A 23,009-nucleotide genomic window follows, 5' to 3' on the forward strand; every position below is an offset into this window, starting at 1 on the left:
ACTCTCAGTGCCATGAAGGAGCTGTCTAATGATTTCTCCTTTTGCTGTGCCCTTTAGGGAAGGACTGGTACCTGGTGCACGTGTCACTTACTGTGACAGACGTGAATGACAACGTCCCTGAGTGGGCCATGGAGCCTTTCCCCTTCCTGGCTGTGGTTTCCCCCGAGGCTGCAGCAGGCACTGAGGTGTACAAGCTGCTTGCTGTGGATGCAGATGAAGGGATCCATGGAACTGTGGAATATTTTCTCTTGGAAGGTAAATTTTAACCCTCCCATTGCCTGAGTATTATTAGCATATTATTAGCATATCTCACTATTACGACTTTTTTAGCTTCAGTTTTATTTTCCCTTCCTTCTGCAAACAGTTCATAAACCTTCACCTCTGTGTGTGAGAAAAATAAATTTTTTGGATGGATATATTTCTTTGTATGGATATATTTCTTTGCAAAGTTGAATTCTTGCCCATATATATCCCTGGGTATAATGGGGACAGGAGCAGTCAGTTAATGCCAAGGCTTTGGCAAGGGGTAACAATGGGGACTGTATTTATGAGACAGTCTGTGGAGGAGTAGTTTGTTGGGTAGAGAGGAGGGTTAATGTTCCTATCCCTTGTAGGATTCATGCTTCTGGTTCATTTGTAAAGAACTTGTAAAGGTCTGGGTTGTGCAAATCTTGTACAAACTCAGTGACAGTATTTTGTGTGTCTCCTTTTAAGAAACTTTAGTAATAATTCAAAAATGTCTGAGCAGATGAGGAGCAACAATACCTCTCCAGTGGAGTATTTTCTGATAAGGGATACTTGGGGTCAAGCAACAGCAAAGTTTTGGAGGATAAAAGATGGAGAGAGACTGTTCAGAAGAGCCTGGAGTGACAGGACAAGGGGGAATGGCTTTAAACTGACAGGGAGTAGGTTTAGGTGGGATAGTGGGAAGAAATTCCTCCCTGTGAGGGTGGGGATGCCCAGCCACAGAAGCTGTGGCTGCCCCTGGATCCCTGGAAGTGTCCAAGGCTAGGTTGGACAGGGCTTGGAGCAGGCTGGTCTTGCAGGAGGTGCCCCTGCCCATGGTAGGGGGTAGAATGAGATGGACTTTCAGGTCCCTCCCAGTCTAGACTATTTTATAGTTCAGTGATAAAGAAGAGTGATAATTGTCCAGAGAGTGAAATAGAATTTTGAAATGCAGTCATGAATGATGAATGTAATGACTGATTTGTAAGTTCCAAACAAACTTTTCAAGGTTAGTGTGAATGCTGATCCTAAGCCAAAGCCAACTTGGGAATTAGCACTGTATTCTCCTAATTTTAATCAAACAAAAATGTTCTCACTGATGACAATTTGTGGACATGTTCCTTTCAGGTGGTGAAGACAGATTTGAAGTTGAGAAGGACACTGGCTGGATTAAAAGCACAGGTTTGCCACTGGTGAGGGACAAGGAGTATTTGCTGACTGTACTAGCAGCAGACAAGCTTGGCAGCAGAGGGTCCCCAGCCTCTGTGTCTGTGATTGCCGGGTTCCGGCCGCCGCAGTTCACCAACATCTCGTACTGCGTGGACGTTCCTGAGAGCACCCTGCCAGGAGAAGTGTAAGTAACTGCTCACAGCAGGGCAGGGAGGTTCTGTCCTGCTTTGGACTTCTCTCTGATCTCCCCAGAGCCTTGGTATTGTTTGTGAATCATAAATAAATACTGTGAGAAGCAATTCAGGTCTCTTAATAGAAGTGATCCCAACACAGTTTGGTGTTGTATTGTTTTAGTCACCCTTTTACAGGGAGAGGTGCTATTGAATAGTTGTGCTTTCTTACTTTTTGAAATGATATGGAAAGGATTAGAAGTTGATTGTTTCTTAACTTTCAAACAAAATGCAGAATAGAAATTAGTACTGTTACATCATGAAGAAAGATATCCTGTGTGAAAGAATACATTAACTTTACATGTCAAATTTGGAGAAGTGCCTTCACTCCCAAGAGAAAATTGGAAAAACCAAGATTCTTTTTCCTGTCTTCATCATAATGGCAAACTGAGCTAAAATGAAGATGCCACAGAACTTCTTATTTTATTTCTCCATCCTTTGTATCTCCATTTGAAATATCACAGAAAATGTTAGTAACATAAGTCCATCTGAATGCTCAATCCCTTCTTTTCCAAACTTTTTTTTTTTCTTACAACAAACATTTTCTCTTCCACTTGAATAGAGAATACTTTTGTCCAGTCAATGTGTTCCTTCTGTGGCAGTTCAAATATTATTATTATTATATTATCTGTGGTGCTAATGTTCAGTCTGGAGCATTCAGTTTTACAGTGTCCAAATAACCAAGGACTGTTAAGATTTAAAACAAAATCTTAGTAGATAACAAAGTTTTTTTTTTAAAGCTGCAATAAAATTAAATTGCACAGGCATAAAAGAAATGGAATAACTGCAAAATACTATAACGTCCAACTGGTACCTGTTGTATTGGGTTCAATAATGTTTAGAATTAAAAATAAAATTATTCATAACTTTTTTATCACTATTACAAATAGGTTTGCACAACTTAGATGATAGTAGATTAGTCAGCTGATCAAATGACTTGGCAATATCCAAAAAGAATGAAGCATTTTGTGTGGTTATTGCATCTACAAAGGTTTGAATATACACAATGAAAGTGTGAAAGTTGTTTCTGTAATGTGTTGTCCAGAAATAGCCATGAAAATCCATCTGGAATCATAAAATTCTCTTATTTAAATTGGGCCAATTACTCAAGTATGAAGGTGTAGTGGTTTTAGTTTGCCAAACCAGAGCAGAGTTGCTGTTGTGCACTGAACTTCTGGGTTTAGGATTTCCTAATTAGAGCCTGATTTAAGGCTGCTACTGAGCAGAGGATCATTACCAAATCTTTCCCTTCCTTTGGTCTGCCTGTCACACCAATGAGCTACAGCTGCACAGGCAGCCTGAGCTAAGCAGGTACAAAGACAAAAAAGTTTTCAGTTGGGTTGTTAAATGTGCTCCCAGCATGGCCTTGAGATTTTCAGTGCTGGCAGGAGAGGAGAGGTGGCTTGAACATCTAGTTAGGGCAGGGAGCTGGAAGGAGAGCAAAATAATTCCTGTGGGCAGGAATGCAGTCATGCACCAGCTGAAACTGCCTGTGAGACCTCAGCACAGGAAAATAGGGGAGAAAACTGAAGAGAGATGATGACCCACAGCAGTGCTGTCCATTGGTTCAGCAGTGCACCAGAGGGAAGTGAGGCACAGCAGCATGGCAGTGCAGGGGGGGAAAAGGAGTTTACACAAAATGAGTTTGTGTGTTTTTGATTGACTGTAATTACCACAGGATCATGTTGGTGTGTGTGTTCTCCTGGGAGATGGAATTGTTTTTCCTAAGAAACTTTCATGTTAAAGCAAAAGAACTTGAGGAGTTAATTTTCTGGTTTAAATATTTTAAAAATATTTAGTTTTAAATTTCTTCTTTTAGTTCTTATTGTGGGTGTTTCCACTTGAAGGCTTTAAATTCATTGCACTTCAGTGGAAAAAAGATAGTGTCAGATGAGCTAAAAATATATGTCCGGTGTAAGCTGTAACACACACTGCTGTTAGGGCCTGGCTTTTATCCTTTTGCTGTTATCTATTGGAACTTTAGGATGGTATGACTGCAGCAAACTTACTGTGCTGTTATTAAAACAAATCTTTTTCATCTTGCTTTATCTTTTAGTTTCCTGCCTGAAAACCATCACTACCACAGAAGGAAGTTGAAGTAGGCAAATTCAGTTGCAGCAAAATTTAAATCCTCTGTTCCTGCATTTTTAATCCTTACTGTGTTCTGCTTCCAAGAATCTTTATCTGTTTAACCCCAAGGTGATAGAAGCTCTGTGTAACAAAATGCTTGAATTTGGTGTTTAGATACAGCTGTCACTGCCTTCATTGAGGATACCTCTGAGCAAACCTGCAGGGTTGCACCATCACTACTGATATGCATTGCTTTTGTCATATTTTTCAGAATGTCATGTTATGTCCTTGAGTCCTCTCTTTTTATTTCTTTTAATGCAGCTTTCTTACAGTCACTGCTGTGTCCTATCAAAAGAAATCCCTGAGCTACAGTTTGCTCACTAATCCTGGGGGTCTGTTCAGCATTGATGGGGCCACAGGAGAGCTCAGTCTAACTCGGAGTGTGGATTATGAAGGAGACCCCCACCAGTTCCTCCTTTTGGTCAGGGCAGAGGAGAGTGAGGAGCAGTTCAGCACTGCTGCTGAGGTAGGTGTTCCCCTCCAGCAGCCTGGCTGCAGTTCCACTTTCCTTCATCCTCTGGAATCTGGGCCGATTCACCAGGAGCTCCCATTTCCCCATGCTGGCTGTTCTGCTGTCCATTTCAAAAGTCTTTCTGTCTCTGGGGAGATGTTGAGGAGTGGTTTAGATGCTGTTGGATTTCACTCTTGCAGATGCTCTAAAGGCTGTTTCTGAGGGATCAGTATGCCATCCCATCACAGACCTCAAGTTTTATCTGGTAGCACATGGAGATGGGTGTGGCCAAGCCAGACATGAGGTTTTGTCTTACTCTACTTTCATCAAGTATGAGGTACATTTGAGATTATTCCACTCTGAAACAAAGGCAAATCAAAGAATTACTTGTTTTGTATCAAGAACACAAAGTGAACTCGTAAAACAAGAAAGTAATAGAAATTCACTGATACTAAAAGCTGAGGGTTTGTGGTATTTTAGAAAGCTGTTTGACAGCAAAAATATTTCTTAATATAGTTATTACAGTTATTGTAATAATTCAGAGATTCACTGAGCTAGGAAAGGCATACTGTATGAGTTTGTTCCTGCTTCAGGAAATAAGAGAGGGAGCTGGAGACAGAATTATTAGGATCAAGTGTGAGGACACAGAGAGGCAGGAAGCAGTGTGCCAGTGTAACAAACACTGGCTCTAGCACACCAGAGCCTGATAGTTTCAGTTGACCCTTGTGTACTACAAGATGAAGAATGGTAAAATATGACTCAAAAAAGCATTATGAGATGATTTTACAATATGTTTAGCCTAGAGGTACTTTAACTTGTACCTGCTTTACACTGATACAGCCTCAATAGTTGAGAGAGCAGCTCTAGTTCATGCATAGCTCTGCAAGGCTCATGGACTACAGCTCTGCTTGATGCTCTTTAGTGCAGAATGCCTCCAATGTCTGCATAAAGTGCAGCATGAGCCACTAGAAAAGCTCCTTTACACACCCCTCACTGTTGGGAGTGTAAACTGTGCACTAATATTTGACCCAGGAATAAGAAAGCATTTGTAAAGATGTTAGAGGCAAAATTGTATCTCTTACTTGGTTTTCCAGAACCATAGAATATCCAGAGTTGGAAGGGACCCACAAGGATTGAGTCCAGCTCCTGGCGCTGCACAGACACCCCAACAATCCCACCCTGTGCCTCAGAGCATTGTCCAAGCACTCCTTGAGCCCTGTCAGGCTTGGGGCTGTGATCACTTCCCTGGAGATCAGTTCCACTTATATCTGATTTGTGCTGCTGTAATTAAATTCAGAACTTGGCCTTAGAGATTTATAATGCTAAAATGTAATATGCTTGGCAGTAGAGTTTTTAGTGTTACAAATCACAGAAGTGTTACAAGATAAGATAATGGAAAAAGGGTGCTTGGCAAGCAGATGGTGCATTTTCCTTTAAACTAGTAATAAGGAATAATCAATGGAGATGAAGGGTGAGTGGAAAACACTGCTGCAGGGTCAGGGACTTGGCAATTGCTAGTATCTTGGAATGTAATATTTCAGTGGCACTCAGCAGCAAAAGAGCAATCTAAGAAAAATGTCTCATCCTATAGCTGCTGAAGACTTCAAGGATGTTTTGGGGAAATTCTTCCATGTGGTATTTCAAGGATGTTTTTGGGAAATCCTTCCATGTGGTATTTCCAGAGCAGTGAGGTTGTTCCCTTGATTCACTTTGCTGTTTAACATTCCCCTCTTCCCCATTTAGGTTTTGGTTGTAATCACAGATGTGAATGACTGTGCCCCCGAATTTCATCAGTCGATTTACAGCAAAGTTGGTGTTCCTGAAACAGTTCCTATGACAACTGCCCTTCTCCAAGGTTAGTGCTCCTGGAGCCATTTATTATGTTCACTGTGTTTTTCTCCCTTGCACCACTTAGAATTCAGTTCAGAAAGCAAAATTACTTGTCCCAGCGTGGGTTGTTGCAGCTCTCTGAAGGCAAATGACACCTTGTAGATTCATGTCAGAGTTATTTACTGGTGCCACAGCCCAAACAATTCTGGGGGACAGGAATGCAAAGGAAACGGATTTTCTTTGTGGAATTTTGAAGTATCAGAACTTTGTTGTGGCTGGCATTACAGCAGCAGGCTCATAGTAGCAGTCTTGCCACATTTCTTGAAGGAAGAGAGTGATCCTGGATCAGAATTTATGGACACCTCAGCTCTCCTTCTCTGCCTGTCTCTGAGAGTCCTGTGTCAGCTTGCTGTAGGAGTTCTGCTCTCCTGCACTAACAGCTTCTTGCACACTTTAACTGTTCTGTGTGAGCTTTTGTTTGGATGCTTGACAAGAAGACTTTGCTTCTTCCCAGGGAGACCAAGAACTTGAGCTTCAAGTAGTGGTGCTCTGTAAAGTGTGGCAAGGAAACAAATTTGTGTCTATTAAGATGTACAAAGGCCTTGTATTAGTTTTTAACCCTTACATAAAGTTTCTCTAAATCTTGAGGGGGGAGAAAGGAAATTAAACTGCTGGAAAACTGCTTTTCCCTAGTAAACAGGCTTTTATAACCTCCTATTGTGCTGCTTAGTGATTTATCCTGTACTAATGGTATTTTATTTGTTACTGGTCTGGTAAATGTGTTTTTAGGTTATGAATAGGATCTGACAAACATATAATGGGCATCAGTTGAATAATATATGTAAATATCCCATCTTTAATTTCCCAGTGTATGATCTGAGTGATTTTGAGTCAGCAGTGAAGGTCAGGTGGACATGAGAATATACTTCTCTATGTGAGAATGCATTCTTGATGGCACAGGACTCTTCAACAAAGTCAAGATCTAGCATCTAAATTCTCCCAGGGATTTAACTTTTGGTTTTTTAAATTACCTATTTATGAGTAAGGGTTAGTTCACTAAAAAGCACAAGGGACAGCAGAGTTCTTCACTGATTTCAAACACCACATGCCAAGGCAAATCCTGTCACAGTACCAGTAAATGCAATTACCATTCCAATTCACTAACTTGGATGTACACAATGTCTTTCTCTCCTCTTCTGCCAGTGACAGCCACTGACTGTGACTCCAAGGAGAATGCCCAGCTGCTGTATTACACTCTGAGCCAAGATTTCAGCATTACCTCTCATGGCACTGTTTTCCCAGCCACAAGGTTGGACTATGAGCGCCCCAACCACCTCTATGAGTTCATCATTATGGCTGTGGATCAGGGGGAAGAGCCCAGGACTGGCACAGCAACTGTTAGGATCCATGTCTCCAATGTGAATGATGAAGCACCTGAGTTTTCTCAGACTATGTAAATACATATTCCTCAGACTCTGTTATCTTTTACTGTTGCTTTTTGTGTTTTGGTTGCATGGCTCATCACAGAATGGCAATTGGCTTTGGTTCAATCCAAGCTGAGAGCTGGTCTCACAATTGTGGGGTGATATTTTGACTCTGAAATTTGTAACAAAAAAAAAAGGTAGCATATAAACAATATATCTTATTACATTTTTATTTATTATTATTTATTATATCTCTTTAATGCACTTTTATTTTTTCCAGTGTGTACTGAAAGATATGGTGCAATAATTTCAGATTATACAGTTCAGGAGCACCCCTCCACCACCAAAGGAAATCAGGCAGAAAAAACAGGCAACAGAGTTGTTGCCATCAGCCCTCATCTAGAGGCATGGGGGAATTCTGCCTTTTAATTAGGCACTTTAAACTTGGAGTCAGCAGTCTGCATCCTTGGTTTATAGCTGTCAAAGGAAAATGCTAAGATGACACAATCCTAAATGGCAAATGAATTACAAAACCCACAAGATAAGTGCCATTAAGTGGAGTTCACTTAATTTCACTTTCCATCCCCTACAAATTGTATGTATATATTTTTTTCTTCTAAATACATGTGAGCACTTTTCTTCCATAGCTGGGACTCAGCAGCATCCAAAGCAATGCCAGAAGTGCTAAAGACTTGCACTGAGGCTTAGTAATGGAATTTCCAGTCAGTTTCTGCACCAACTTCTACTCTTAAAAGTAGAAGTTGCCCAGAACAAAACCAAAGCAAAGATTTCAGTGATGTTAAGCTTGGGGGTTAGCTGAACAAAACATCAAAGCTTTCTGACAAGCCTTGTTTTATGTGCAGATAACCTCTGGCTTCAAAATCTTGCTCCTTTCTTTCCTTTCTAAACATTGCTGAAGAGATATGACTTGGAAAATTTGATCTTCTGGAATTTATTATTGGATTTATCTATATTTTCAAATGAACCAGGTTATGTTTCTCACTCTTCCTATTTTTCATTTAACTTATTTTACTTTTCAGAGATATTGAATATTTATCTGCATCTGTTCCTAATATTTTAATCAAAAGCCAGTGATACTGTTTAAAATGCTGTAAACATCTCTAACAAATTGGAAACAGAAAACGAAGTTTAAAAAAAATCCGTGCCAGCTTTTGTACTTAAAGTTTACTGAAGAATATGATTAAAATTAATATTATTTGAAATTACCAAACCTTCACAAGAAGCTTTTTTGTTCTCTGTGCAATAGCAGGGAAACTACTGTTGTGTGTATGTGTAGATAGGCATTGGAATTGAATTCATCTCCTGGAATACAAATTATCTCAAGGTTTTGGTTAACTGGGCTTTGATTTTGCTTTATCTTTCCTGTTATGAAAAAAATCCTCAACCCAGAGGTAAATTTCAAACAGAATTTAGTTGAAATTTTCCATGAATTGGAATCATTGTGAACAAATGTAAATTGGGGCCTGTTGAGAGACTGTTTGCAGTTAGTGCTGTGCTCTGTGGCAGACTAATACAAATCTAGGTGATGATGTTGTCCTTCTAGCCCTTTGTTCAAACAGATTTACAGCCCAGTACAAACCCATGATTCCTTGCCATGGGCTCTCTTTCATCACAGTTATTCTTTAGCTCAGTTAGGAAATGCTTAAGGCTACCACTCTCTTTCATGCTGTCAGTTTTTACTTTCTCTTTTTTAAGAGATCTCTTCTGAACTCCACTCTCCCTGTATTTCATGTAAAAAATTATCAGTATTATTGTTCATTTGCTATTGAGATGCACAGTTAAGACAGTGTGTTGAGGTTTGTGACTGAGCTAAACCAGAATGATTTACTTCTCTTACTCCATTGCATATAAAACTGGGGGAAGAAAAGAAGCTGTTTCTATGGAGGTTTCATAGAAAACACACAAATCTCTACAACAAAAGTGAAGGAAAAGGTTTTCTGTGCATCCATTTTCTTTTCCTTTCAATTTTTTGCTGTGCTCAGCATCTGGCCAGTGTGTCCACGAGCACTAACCCAGTGGTGCATCTGTGTTCTGGTGGATCCAGTCAGCTGCAGTTCCTCTTATAGCTGAGCTTTGGGATATCTCCTGTGGACAGCCCTGCTGGGTGCTTAGTCTGCCACTGCTCAATGCAGGCAGATAAAATAATAAATATTTGGGACTTTGCTAAAGCAGGGGCTTTTCTACTCCAGAGAGCATTAAGCTTAGGCTGATAATGCCTCTTAAGAGCTTACAATGTCAGTGATGTGTCTGGACTTGAGCAGAGATTTTTGTAAAACTGACATTATGCACATATCCTCTACATCTCACTCTCATCTTAGTCCTGCTGGGGCAAGGACTGCACTGAGAGTCTTTTGAGGGCTTCTGTCAGAAAGTGCTGTGATGGGAACTGCTTTAACTTAGCAAATGTTAGCTTGGAGTCTGTGCATCAGGAAGCTCATTTTTTAAAATGAATAAAACCCAAGTGAATTCTTCATTTAGCACAAGTCTTGTTGCACAGCTCATCTTCAAGGCTGTTGCAAGTTTGGAGGGAAATATGGGGGTAACAACAGAAGGATGTGGATGGCTGGATAGATCATCAATGCTATCATTTCACTGCTTAACAAAAAAGCATCATGTCAGTATAATTGTATTAGAAAATTACAAATTCCTGCAGTGCCCTTTGAACTGCTAGTTAGTAGGTGTTGTAAAGCTTAGTTCTGTACATATTATATCCTGGTTAAATTAATGAGTGTGCTGTTGTCTGGGTTTTTTAACAGCTACAGGAGCTTTGTTTCTGAAGATGCAGGCCCAAACACACTGATTGCCACAGTTAATGCTGTTGATCCTGATGGAGATGGTGTGACATATGATATTCTGTCTGGGAATGAGAGAGGGAACTTTGTTATTGACCCTAAGAAAGGTAATTGTGTGTTAGCTCTTTGCTGCTGTGGTCATAATGTTGGTTCTGTTGTGATGCACCTTGAATTTGGTCTTATTATCTGAATAAATTGAATACCATATGCTATCTTTGAAGCTTAATTTTAAAAAGGGCAAGGGAAGAATGCATATACTCTCTTATAATGATAAAAAATTGTATAATTTCCTCAAATCTGTGTATAATTGACCTTTCTTACCTGTTCAGTGTTTGCTTTCAGTCAGTAACTTAATAGAGGGCATTATTATAGATAACAGGTCACTTAAGAAACAGTAAATTAATAGAGAATGTTATTATTGATAACAGGATGACATTCCAAAATGTCAGACAAGTATCTGAATAGAATTTAATATAAGAAACTGGTCATCTGGGATTTTAAATGAGGCTTTTCCCACCCCATGCTTGTGTCAATGTCCTGATTATGCTGGTGAGAGCAAACATTTCTTGGCTGAACTTATCTACGTTGTGCTGACACAAAATGAAGTGTCTGTAGGTGGAATGAGATTACCACTGTTTTATTTATATAAAATCTGAATTAACCAAGTATATTTTTCATTTAACATTAATCATTCACATGACCAGTGTTGTTTAGCCAAGAACACTGCATGCATGAGAAAAAAAGATGTGTGGAGAAATAATTTGCAGTTTAAGGCACTTGTTCTGATATGCCAATATTTACATCTTTTTACTTCTTTTCAATAGTCACATATTTTCAAAACAAGAGAAGAAAAAAGGTTCCCACCATATTGGTGTCCTCATTAGAAAAAAAAAGTAAATAAAATAAGTGCACAAACACCAACATCTGAGTAGGTTGGCATATCCCTTTAAATTAATAGGATTTATTTACTGTTGATTGCTTGAAAAAACAGAAGAGGATGTTTTGAGATTGAAACAGGCAAACAAATTGAAATCCCATTGAAGGATTGAAGTAACTTAATTAACTTCAGTTAAACTACTTTGTATTTTGAACTGCAATCAAAATCTGAACTTAGATTTTCTAAAGCAGAAGCATTGAATACATAGGAAGGAGCAAGCTGCCCTTAGTTATTCCTTCACTTTACTTCATAGAGTTCACTTAACATGAAATTTTAATTTCAATGCAATCATGGTTTTTGCAATATTAATGTTAGATTCTGAAACATTCCCAAAAATACAGTCTGCAGGTAACTTGCAAACATTGAATCATGACTCTGAGTTTACTATGAGCTCCTTCACTTCCTTTCTGACTTAAAAATAGAGTTGCAGGTTCCAAGAGTTAAATTTCTACAGATGCTTTGGCATCTGAAGAGGAACAAAGGTTTTGAAAATGTCTAAAAGCTACAGCATTAATATACATGACACTTCTGAAGACCTTTTTTGTGAGAAATAGATTTTTTTGGTCAGAGCATTTCAATATTTGATTGATAGCATCTCTTGGGATTAGCTCCACAGTTTTAATATAGAAAATCATGTATAAGTACTTTTTTGCCAATTAATTCTATAGTATTTGAAACTTAAATTTAGGAACATTAGCATTTTTTCCAGAACACTTTTAGGCTGTTGTTGCTGAATAAACCAGTAAAGGTTTATAGAGTGGCTTACAGCAGTTTCTTTTCAGGAATGATGTCAGGGGAGTAGTCTGTACCCTCTTGTAGAAATATGGAGGTACAGTGGAGAAGTGTCAAAGATAAGTGCTGCAACTAAAACAATACATTTTCAAGCAAATTTAGTGACATTGATGCTGTGAAAATACTCTGCTGTGATGACAATTGTGATTATTCCTGATGAATAACAGATGTGATGGATGGTGGAGCAAAAGAATGGCAGCCCCTCTCTGCAGGATCTCAGGCAGCTGTGGTCCCTTCTGCAATGTAGCACCTCTTTCTGGCGGTGCCTGTGGGTCCCACCCAGCAGGCTGTGTCCTGGGGGAATTCAGAGGTTTCTCAGCCTGTGCCTCTGTAGCTCAGTGCTGCTGTGACTGAGCTGCAGGAAGGTAAACTTGAAGGAGTCTCAGCTGAGCTGTCCATGGCAGCTGCAGATGGATGAAAGCCATTATGTGCAGGGCAGCTGAGCTGTGGCTGTGGGCTCAGTTTGCTCTGTAGGCAAACCTGCAGACAAACCTGTTGTGATGTCTTTATTTTGTTTTAATGTGGGACTGCAGTAAAAACACTGTAGTTAAATTAAACAGCACAGCCTTATGCTTTATTGGTGAATAGGAAATCCAGAATGCTTTGTTGTCATGTTCACTTGTGAGGATAATGGGAATGGGTTAATGCAGCAAAACCCACAACCTGTTGTTTTTACAGGGCTGGTTAGACTTCGTGCAAGCCCATTTCCTGAGCTGCAGGGGACAGAATATGTGCTGAATGTCACAGCTACTGATGATAATGCCTCTGGAGGGCCCCATCCTCTCACAAGTACTGCCCAGGTTGTTGTGAAAATTGATGATGTCAACAACAACAAACCTGTCTTTCAGAAGGTAAATATATGAGCCTCTGGCATTTGAACTGGACTGTGCTGAATGTTGTAGCACTGTTGGCACTGCAGGTGTGCAGCTGATGAGCTGGTCAGGAGGTGCTCTCCTTCCCTCTGGGCCCTGTCTTCTTCTTTTCCATCCCCCCCCTAAGGCTTTCAGGGTCTGTTCTGCTCTTGTGGCAGAACAGCTTCTATGAGCTCCTCTCTGTTTCCTGAGCCAAAGCTCATCCCTGGCATTTCAGAGGGTGAGGCCAAGTGAAACACTTCTGGAGATCCCATGTGAGCAGGAGTCCACAGGGATAGCTGCCTGTGCTGTGGGCTTGTTCACAATACTCCAGAACACCTCTCTAAATTACACAGGCTTCCTTTGCTGATTGTGTGTCTGCAACTAAAGAAAGAGAGAAGAATGAGAATTTTAGCTTAAAGAGTGAAAAATCAATTAGCTGAATTGTGCAAAATCAATGCTTGAATTCGGTTTAATATGAATGTTAATTCATATTAAAGATCTGTTTTCTATATTCAGGCGTGGTACTGATGGCTCAGATGTTGATGAGCAATGTTGCATATTTTGAAAAGTCAGCAACTATTCATGTCAGTCTTAGAAATTCTCAGTAGCCTCTCCTTGACAAAATTAATTTGTGTAGAAATCCCTTTTTGAGCAAAACAATTCTGTGGTTTGGGCAAGTGTATGCCCTCTTTTTAAATTAGACCTTTGCTAATATAGAAAAATATTTGCATTTGGAAGCAACTTTAACTTTTTCTCCAAATATTTGCATTAGCTGGAGATGCTCAGTGGTCTCATGTTTTGTGTTGTTTGTATAACTACAAAATTGCAAGGGAAATTTAAATTAGTTGTGGTAAGAGAAAGCTTTAACAGCTGAGCATGGCAGTGCAAGTGTAGCTAAATAATTATTTTTTCCTCTGCTAGTATACCTTTGAATCAAATGGCAAGAGAAGTCCTGGATTTTTCTCTTTTTAAAATTGTTCTTTCTTTCTTTTCCTCCCCTCTCTTAGTGCCAGTATTATCGGGAACATGCTTCTGTCCTGGAAAATCAGCCTGCAGGGACTGTTGTTCTGCAGGTTGAAGCCACTGATGCTGATGAAGGGGTCAATGGAATAGTGAAATATGGCTTGATGCACAGAGATGGTGTCCTACCAGCATTTAGCATCCACCCTGACACAGGTAAAGCAAATGTCAGTGCTGATAATGGCACAGAGAAACCAGCTGGTGACACTGTTGGGGAAAGGCTTAGATAAAATTAGACTTCATGTTTTTCATTTAGTGTTTTGACTGCAGATCAAATACAAACTGTATTAACTGCATGAACAAGTCTTCCATGAAACTAAGTTTCATACATGTCCAGTACTGAACTAAAGCTGATGTTTTCCTTGAAATGTGGAAGTTCTGCTTTGTGAAGTAACTTTTGTGCTTTTGTAACTGGATTTAAAAACCCAAACAAACCTATTTTATGTGTACATTATCTTGCAACATTGCTAATCGCATATAAGTGATTTATCCAAATGACAGCAGTCTTACAAACAGCAAAGGAATTAAATCTTAGAAGGCCAAAACTAAGTTCAGGCTGAATTTCTGGAGGATAAAAGATATGAAACATTCCTTTACCCTGTACTTACTAATTTTTTGAGAAACTCATTCTCTTAGTTTGTACTTACCTCCATTTTCTAAACTTAAATTACACTTCCATTCTAATTCAAATTCCTCTGGTGTGTGGATGCAAATGTAACTAAAGTTTGAGTCTGTCTGAGCAGTAAAATGTCAGCTGTTGCAATTGTTAAATCTCAGGGTTGGATCCTGGAACCTGATGTTATAGGTGTACATAACCTACTGCATTGTATCCCAATGTATTGACAGAAATAAAACATCTGCTTGAAGAATGTTTCCAGATGCACAGAATTTTAACTCTTTGATATTTAATTTGTTTTCAGGAGTTCTGACAACTGTTCAGGTATTTGATCGAGAAAAGCAGAGGGAATATCCCATCACTGTGACAGCAACAGATCAGGCAGCGGAGCCACTCATTGGGATATGTCAGATCAATATTGTCATCCTGGACCAAAATGACAATGACCCCAGATTTGAAAACACCCACTATGAATGTAATTGAGAGTCATTGGATAGAGTTTCAGTGCCCTGAGTGTGAGCGTACCCCATGTCTCTGATTTTTGGGTTTTTGCCTGTCCTGGCAGTAGAACATGTGACAAATTTGGTGCATCCAGAGATGCACTTTGCTTATTTATTGCAGAGCTGCTACTCACTGTAATATGTGTTATGTAACATATAGAGCCTTGGCTCATAGGCCTGCATTATGGGAAAGTTCCTTGAAACAATAGCCATGTCATTCATACAGAGCAATTATTCTCTGGGTTAAAATACAGTTAAAAGAAGTATCTGATAAGAAATAAGAATTCCAGGTTATGAATGGGGTGATATGAAGTTTAGATATGATCTGTAGCTCTGGAGTGATAGCAGCTCTTTAAAATACTCAGTATATGTGGCTATTGTTACAAGGAAGAGAAAATTATACTAGACTAATAATGTATGGCATTTATTTCTTAATGACTTACTAAAATGTCCATGGTAGTTTAGCAAATTGATGATCAATTTGAAATATCCTTCCCTTCCATCAGATTTCCTTAGAGAGGACACAAGAGTTGGGACCAGCTTCCTGCGTGTTGCAGCCCGTGATGATGACTACAGCTCAAATGCTGCCATCACATATTCCATAGCAAGTGATGAACCAAATTATTTACAGATTAACCCTACCACAGGCTGGGTGTTTGTGAACCAACCCATATCTCAGGTATGATGCTTTCTTTCCTTTTTAAGCTGAATATTTCAATATATCATAGGAGGGACTGAGGTCATGAGTTTGAGTTACCCCTCAGGTTAAAGGATCAATATATCTGTTTAAATTAAACATGAGCCTAAGGCTTTTAGCTGCTGAGTTCATGGGCTGTGAATTGGATATGAGCAAGCCCTGCTTTCATCTGGGATGCAGCAGCCCCAGCACTGCCTCTGAGACTTGCTCTTCCCATTTCCCTGGCTCTGGCAGGCTGATTCCAAGGGTTGGAGGGCTGAGGTCAGAAGCAGAGGAGCAAGGACCCAGGTGTAGCACTTTGTTGTGTTTACAGGCATTAAGTCTAGACACAAACCTGAATGGGAAGAAGTGTGAAATGTTGGTCCTGATATAGATTCCCAAATTGACATATGTCAATTGTGGTGCATTAAGCATAGCTGTCCCTCAGGAAGGTGAAAGCATCATTCATGTAGTTATCTAAAACTGATCAGTTTCAGCTATTTCTAAATACTTACACAAGCAGTTTGAAATTTTCAGGTTTTAAAGTAATTTGTTTTGAAATTGAACTGTTGTTGTAGATGTCAGTCTTTAAATAGATACTTTTACTACTGAAATTGAACTTCTAAATAACTGACACACAAAAGTTTGGTGAAGGTGTATCCTTTTTAATGTATTTTCTTTAATGAATCTAAGAACCCTACAGACCTAATAACAAGAACTGTTAATAGGCAAGTTTAACAGTTTGCAACAGGTCCTTCACAAGGAGATTTTTTGGTTTTGTTTGGTTTTAAATTTTGTGTCACATTTGCTTCGTTTTATTGAGACACATAGCAAAATCTTCCAACCCTCCTAAGTAAAGTAAATAGAATTTTTCATCAAATTTACGCCTAGTCCATCTTCAGATCTTTTTCTTCTGTTATTTTTAAGTGTACCTTTAATTGTGTGTATTAATTTATTTTGGAGGCCTGCTGAAAACCTTCTGTAATGAAACCTTTTTTACTGTTCAGAAGTCATCTATAATTCGAGAGATTACTGCTACAGATGGAGGCAACAGGAGCAGTAAAGTTGAACTTGCTGTAACTGTAACCAGTGCAAAAAACCAACCTCCACAGTGGGAAAGAGACAGCTATGAAGTTATTATTCCAGAGAACACGACACGGGATGCCTCAATTTTGGTAAGGTTGTTTGTCTGTCTGTAGCTCTCAGGATGCAGAGTAACTGAACATTGTTTATTTGCTTAAATAGTGAGCTTTTATAGGAGTTTTGTGTTTTGTAGCTGAATATCTGGGAGAATGAAAGCACAAAAGCTTTTAGAAATGTTGCTGTACTTGCAGAAGGGTTGATTACCCACACTTTTTGAACTGTGCAGACAATCAAAGCAACTTCTCCCCTTGGAGATCCCCGTGTCACTTACAACCTGGAAGAGGGGCTTGTCCCAGAGACCAACATGCCAGTGCGTTTCTACCTGACTCCAAACAGACACGATGGCTCTGCTTCCATCCTGGTAGCTGAGCCCCTGGATTATGAAACAACAAAGAGCTTCCAGCTGCGGGTGCGAGCTCAGAACGTGGCTGCAGTTCCTCTGGCAGCATTCACCACGGTCCATGTCAATGTCACAGGTGTGTGAGCTGCTCAGTGGTGCCACAGTATAATCCTGCACTGTTTGCCTTTAAAGTTTTATAGTTTTCTCTCTGTGTGCTCTTTTTGATGTTCTAGATGTCAATGACAATGTCCCATTCTTCACTTCATCCATTTATGAAGCCTCAGTAACAGAGGGAGCTGAGGTGGGGACGTTTGTCACTCAGGTGTCTGCCACCGACCTTGACCTTGGTCAGCATGGGGAGGTAAGAAAGTGGGCACCTTCCTCTCCCCTGATGAAAGCTGTGGAATGACTTCTGCAGGAGCAATGGCTAAACACTCTAGAAATCTTCAGCCTAGAAAAGGGATGACTAATAGGGAAATGTAGAATGAAATAAAGGAGATAATTACATGCTTCTCTGTGTTGCCAGGTGAAAAATGCAACTAAAACTAGTAGGTGTGAGGCAGAAAACAAAGAGGAAATATTTACACAGCCTGTAGCTTAGTTGAAATGCTTGCTGTAGAATTCCCTTGTGTGGAAAATTCTATACAGACCTACAATGAGATTGGATAAATGGATGGAAGAAAAGCTGTGTTAAAAGCTTCTGTGAGTTGGAAATCATTGGCAGTACTGCAAACTGAATCCTTACAAAATATGGGAAGTTAACACCCAAAGAGGATGTATTCCTCGGTGAATAAACAAATTGAAAATAGATACATCCTTAGAACAAGAGTGCAAACTGAAGTCAAGTCACAAAACCATGCAGATAATAGAGGGTAGAACATGGTCTGTGGTCCTGAGCAGGTTCAAATGCAGCTCACCTGTGGATGTTGTAGAAATACTTGGGAACTTCAGCTGAACTTTAGTACTGCAGGGCAAGTGAAATCATGCTAGTGAAATCAGGAGCTGATTAGACAAATTATTTTCCTTACAGATCAGCAGTCAAGGAAGTTAATTGGCTTTAGACCAGATTGCTGAAGCTGCAGTTTTACCCAGCTTCCTTGACCTGATCAAGTACTTGGACATGGGACAGTTCTTCCTCTCTTTAAGTGCTGTTCTAGTTGTGACCTATTCATCAACAGGAAAGTATATATTAACAACTTCTTTTCAATCCTGTAGATAACTTACTCCCTGTTACATGACAGTGGCAGAGACTACACCTGTTTTCGCTTGGACCCCCAGACAGGCTCCATTTACACCACCTCAGTGTTTGACAGAGAGGAGAAGGGCTCCTACCTCCTGGAAGTCAAGTCAGTGGATGGCTCTGAGTCAGCTCGACCTGGAAAGCATGGGAAGCCAAACTCTGGTAAGGAACAGATGGCTGTGGTAAGTGTGATATTACTTGGATTGTGTCTGAAAACAGAAACTCTGGAATACAAGATTAAATGGTAAATTCCTTTTTTTTCATGTCTTGTGGAAGAGTGCCTGTTCTGATTTCGTGGTGGCTTTTTTACTATTTAGCTGTGCAACAGTTATGTCAGAGCTGGAAGATAAGCTTTGCATGATGATCAAGCAAGCTTTTAGTTCTGAAATAAAAAAAAAAAAACTATAGACCTTCTTATTTAGAGTTTAGAGAGTGTTTTCTAGCTGGCAAAGATGTGCCATTATCTGTAGGATGCAAATCTTTGGGCAGGGCAAGTGTTTCTCAAAGCACTGCATATGTATGGTACTTAGTTAAAAGTAATTATGGAGCAGGAATATGCAAGATAGAAAATCCTTTTTTCAACTGATCGCTCTGCTTAAATAAAAAGTTAAAATTTTGTGGCTTCAAGACAAAAAAATTATGACTAAACACTGTACAACTGTCATATTAGGCATCAATGACTCAATTATTCATGTAGTATGTGTTTGAACAAATTGGATGTGACTTTTGAGTACTGTTGGTATACAGGCAGCCCACGGCCCTAAGGGATTGTTTCTCTGCTGCCTGCACATTTGTCCCATTGAAGGTGAAGGGATTGCAGGTGGCAGCAGTGGCACAGCTGGGGTTGTGTGTGTGGCTCTTGTCCCTGCAGACACGGCGTACGTGCGCGTGTCCGTCAGCGACGTCAACGACAACCAGCCCGTGTTCGCGCAGAGCGTCTACGAGCTGAGCGTGGACGAGGACCAGGACGTGGGCTCCACCATCCTCACGGTCACTGCCAATGATGAGGATGAAGGTACAGCACTGCAATCCCCCACAGCTCTCTCCAAAATATGGATCAGTTTCATTCATCTCAGCACTCCAAGGCGTAGTTGGTGGTGTGAGAAAAGGCAATGTCCTTCTGTCCCCAGATTTTAAAACTTCTTTAGGTGTGCCCTGCTCAGCATGAATATTAGTTCATAACTGTGAGCTGTGAGGCACAATCTCTTATTTCAGGAGACATGCACTAATGTGAGATGATAGGAGATAATTTCTGTGCCCACAGATACAAATTTTTTATAGATCAGATAATTTTCTTACAAATAAGTGCCAATAAAAATGTCCTGGTTAGCTACAATAAGTCAGACTTCATTTCAGTGAGATTCATTTGCTTCCTCTATGATGGACAGTATAGTTTGTATTTGCTTTGCTTGTTTGTTTTATTTTAATCTAGACTTCCTAAATGCATATGATGAATTTTAGCTACACTGTTTTATCCACAAATCAGCCAGAAATTCAGCCACTAATCATGTAAAAGTACATAACCAGTGCTTATAAAAGAGAGACAGATCAGTAAATGCTTCCATCTTTTGACCCTGGAGCACTGCTAATTCAGCTTCCCTATATGGTGAAACATTGCTTTTTTTTGTTGTTGCACAAGTCCCATGTGTGTCTGTAAAATGCAAGGAAATCCTGACTGCACTGGATTCCTCCCACTCTGTAGGAGGCTGAGGCAAATGTAGTGAAGATGTGCTGCAGAAGGATTTACTACTCAAGGAACTTTTAGTTTGGGACTTAGGCTGCCTGTGAATTTGCTCTGTAGTGTTGGACAGGGGGCCTGATGTGATGGATATATGGCACTTAATTTCTGCCCTCTAAATAAAGTTAAAACAGAATTATTACTTCATTGCATAGACACATTTTGTAGAGACAAACTCCAGTTAGACACACCAGAACTGAAAATGCTGCTTAGTAATCTGACATCTGCATGTTTTAAAAGACCACAAAAATGATAAAATAAAAATAATACCACTAATCAGTTATTGTGTGATTTGTACTTCATCTCACCATCAGCCTATTTCAAGAAATGTGTGTTTTCTGACACTGTTGGTAATTGACAGGAACAAATGCTAAACTGCGGTATCAGATCACAGCTGGAAACACAGGAGGGGTGCTGGATGTAGATCCAGAAACAGGAGCCATTGTCATTGCCCAGCCACTGGACTATGAAGAAACAAAAATGTATGAGATCCACTTGTTGGCCTCTGATGGGAAATGGGAGGATTATGCAGTTATCATCATCAACATCATGAATAAGAATGATGAGGCTCCAGTTTTTTCTATCAATGAATACTATGGAAGTATAATTGAGGAACTGGATTCGCTGCCTGTCTTCGTTCTTCAGGTAGTGTATGCAGTTCCACAGATTATAATATTTCAATGAGAAAGCACAGATTACTATGGTACAATTATGTTAAAAATAACTCAGCACATAGATATTAATGAAGTTTATTTTGACTAAGTTTTTGTCACTGAAGAGAAGAAATGGACTTTTGTGGGAGAAAAAAAATTGGGGATTATAAGTGGGATAAACAGGATAGATCATTTGTTAATCCTGAAAAGCAAATAATGGACAACTTAAAGTAGCTATCAGAATATAATATTTAAATTACATATATGAGTATGAAGAATATAATATTATTTTAGTACTAAACTTGTTAACATTGTTAAAAATGCATATTTCCCTGCCCTGAATTGTCCCTGGATTTGCTATTTGCTGGCATGCACATATTATTACCAAGTCATATGCTTTTGCTTGAACTCCTTTAGACTGGAGCAGCATATAGGATGTGATGCAGTCACTGCATATTTCACACTTTCTATGTTTGTTTCTTTTTCAAAACTATTGTAGGTTATGGCCAGTGATCCTGATAGTGGTGTTGATGGAGGAGATTTGAGATATTCCTTGCATGGGTATGGTGCAGGTGACATTTTCACAATAGATGAGAAAACAGGCAGCATTTACTCCCACAAGAGGCTGGACCGGGAAGAGAGAGCCCTGTGGAGGTTCATTGTGCTGGCCACTGATGAAGGTGGAGGAGGACTCACAGGCTTTGCTGATGTGATCATCAACGTGTGGGATATAAATGACAATGCACCCACGTTCTCGTGCATGCCTGATGACTGCAATGGGAATGTCTTTGAAAACTCTCCTGCAGACACCTTGGTCATGGAGATGGCTGCAGTGGATCGTGATGACCCAAACGTTGGTGTGAACGCTGTCCTGACCTACAGGATAACAGAGAATGTGAAGAACGAGTTTGGTACTGACATGTTTAACATCAATCCCAGTACTGGGACCATCCACGTGGCAGGGGGGCTGCTAGACAGGGAGAGGACTGAAAGTTACTTCCTTACTGTTGAAGCAAGAGATGGGGGAGGGCTAACAGGAACTGGCACTGCCACTGTCTGGGTTGCAGATGTCAATGATAATGTCCCCAAATTCACAAAGAAACTGTGGCAGGCAGCAATTCCTGAGAACAGTGCCATTGACTCAGAAGTCCTGCAGGTGTGTGCTACAGATGCAGACATTGGGGAAAATGCAGATTTAATGTTCAGTATCATTGGGGGAGACCCAGATGAGAAGTTCTACATTGAGAATGACAAAGAATGGCAATGTGGCACTGTTCGACTGAAAAAAAAGTTGGATTTTGAGAATGCCCGTGAAAGACAGTTTAATCTTACTGTTACTGTGGAAGATCTGGATTTTTCCAGTGTTGCAGTGTGCCTGATTGAAGTTGAAGACTCAAATGACCACAGCCCAGCTTTCCCTTCTCAGTTTATTCAGACAAACCCTGTGTTTGAAGATGTGCCTGTAGGTACTACAGTAACCACAGTGAGGGCTACAGACAAGGACTCTGATTTGAATGGGAAGATTATCTATTCTATAAAGTCAGACTCAGACCCCTTGAGACAGTTTGTGGTTGACCAGTTTGGTCACGTGGTTGTGGCAAGTGCACTTGATCGTGAGGCCATTCAGAAATATGCTTTGATTGTCCAAGCTGCAGATCAGGGGACGCCTGCCCGCACTGGAAGTGTCACAGTTTTAATTAACTTGCTTGACATTAATGACAATGGACCAAGGTTTGAAGCACCATACATGCCTGTAGTTTGGGAAAATACACTGAAGCCTGAGGCAGTGCATATGAACCACACCTCAAAGCTGCTTCATGCGTTTGATCCGGATGCTGAGGAAAATGGGCCACCATTTACCTTTTCATTGCCACCAGAATATCAGAATTCATTGGACTTTTCTCTTACTGACAACAGAAATAACACAGCAACTATAACAGCTTTGAGGTCCTTTGACAGAGAAAAGCAGAAGGTGTTTCACCTGCCAATAATTATAACAGATAGTGGGATTCCAGCCATGAGCTCCACAACCACCCTGACTATAACAATTGGTGATGAGAATGACAACTGCCATGAGTCTGGCCACAAGGAGGTCTATGTGTACAGCTACAAAGGTAAGGGCTAGCTGGATGTGATTCTGGATATTAGATCAGATTCATGAAATAGTGGAGTTTTACACTAAATTTCTTTCTTACAGTTTGTTAATTTGTTTCTTTAATGGTTTGCA

General features: G+C 40.0%; 1 protein-coding gene across 1 annotated transcript in view; it reads left to right on the forward strand.

Annotated features, from left to right (window-relative positions):
* The window catches only part of LOC131089453 (neural-cadherin-like), a 58,488-nt gene that overhangs the window by 14,649 nt on the left and 20,830 nt on the right, over nt 1–23,009 (forward strand). The window contains exons 2-18 of the mRNA XM_058034209.1: nt 58–255; nt 1,354–1,579; nt 4,017–4,221; nt 5,950–6,061; nt 7,240–7,489; nt 10,238–10,380; nt 12,681–12,853; nt 13,864–14,032; nt 14,797–14,967; nt 15,499–15,671; nt 16,676–16,843; nt 17,038–17,287; nt 17,385–17,512; nt 18,367–18,553; nt 19,263–19,406; nt 20,491–20,774; nt 21,282–22,896. Coding sequence (XP_057890192.1) covers nt 58–255; nt 1,354–1,579; nt 4,017–4,221; nt 5,950–6,061; nt 7,240–7,489; nt 10,238–10,380; nt 12,681–12,853; nt 13,864–14,032; nt 14,797–14,967; nt 15,499–15,671; nt 16,676–16,843; nt 17,038–17,287; nt 17,385–17,512; nt 18,367–18,553; nt 19,263–19,406; nt 20,491–20,774; nt 21,282–22,896 — 4,596 coding nt within the window. The remainder of the gene's footprint in view (nt 1–57; nt 256–1,353; nt 1,580–4,016; nt 4,222–5,949; nt 6,062–7,239; nt 7,490–10,237; nt 10,381–12,680; nt 12,854–13,863; nt 14,033–14,796; nt 14,968–15,498; nt 15,672–16,675; nt 16,844–17,037; nt 17,288–17,384; nt 17,513–18,366; nt 18,554–19,262; nt 19,407–20,490; nt 20,775–21,281; nt 22,897–23,009) is intronic.

The sequence above is a fragment of the Melospiza georgiana genome, chromosome 14 (assembly GCF_028018845.1).
Source record: "Melospiza georgiana isolate bMelGeo1 chromosome 14, bMelGeo1.pri, whole genome shotgun sequence".
Taxonomy (NCBI): Eukaryota; Metazoa; Chordata; class Aves; order Passeriformes; family Passerellidae; genus Melospiza; species Melospiza georgiana.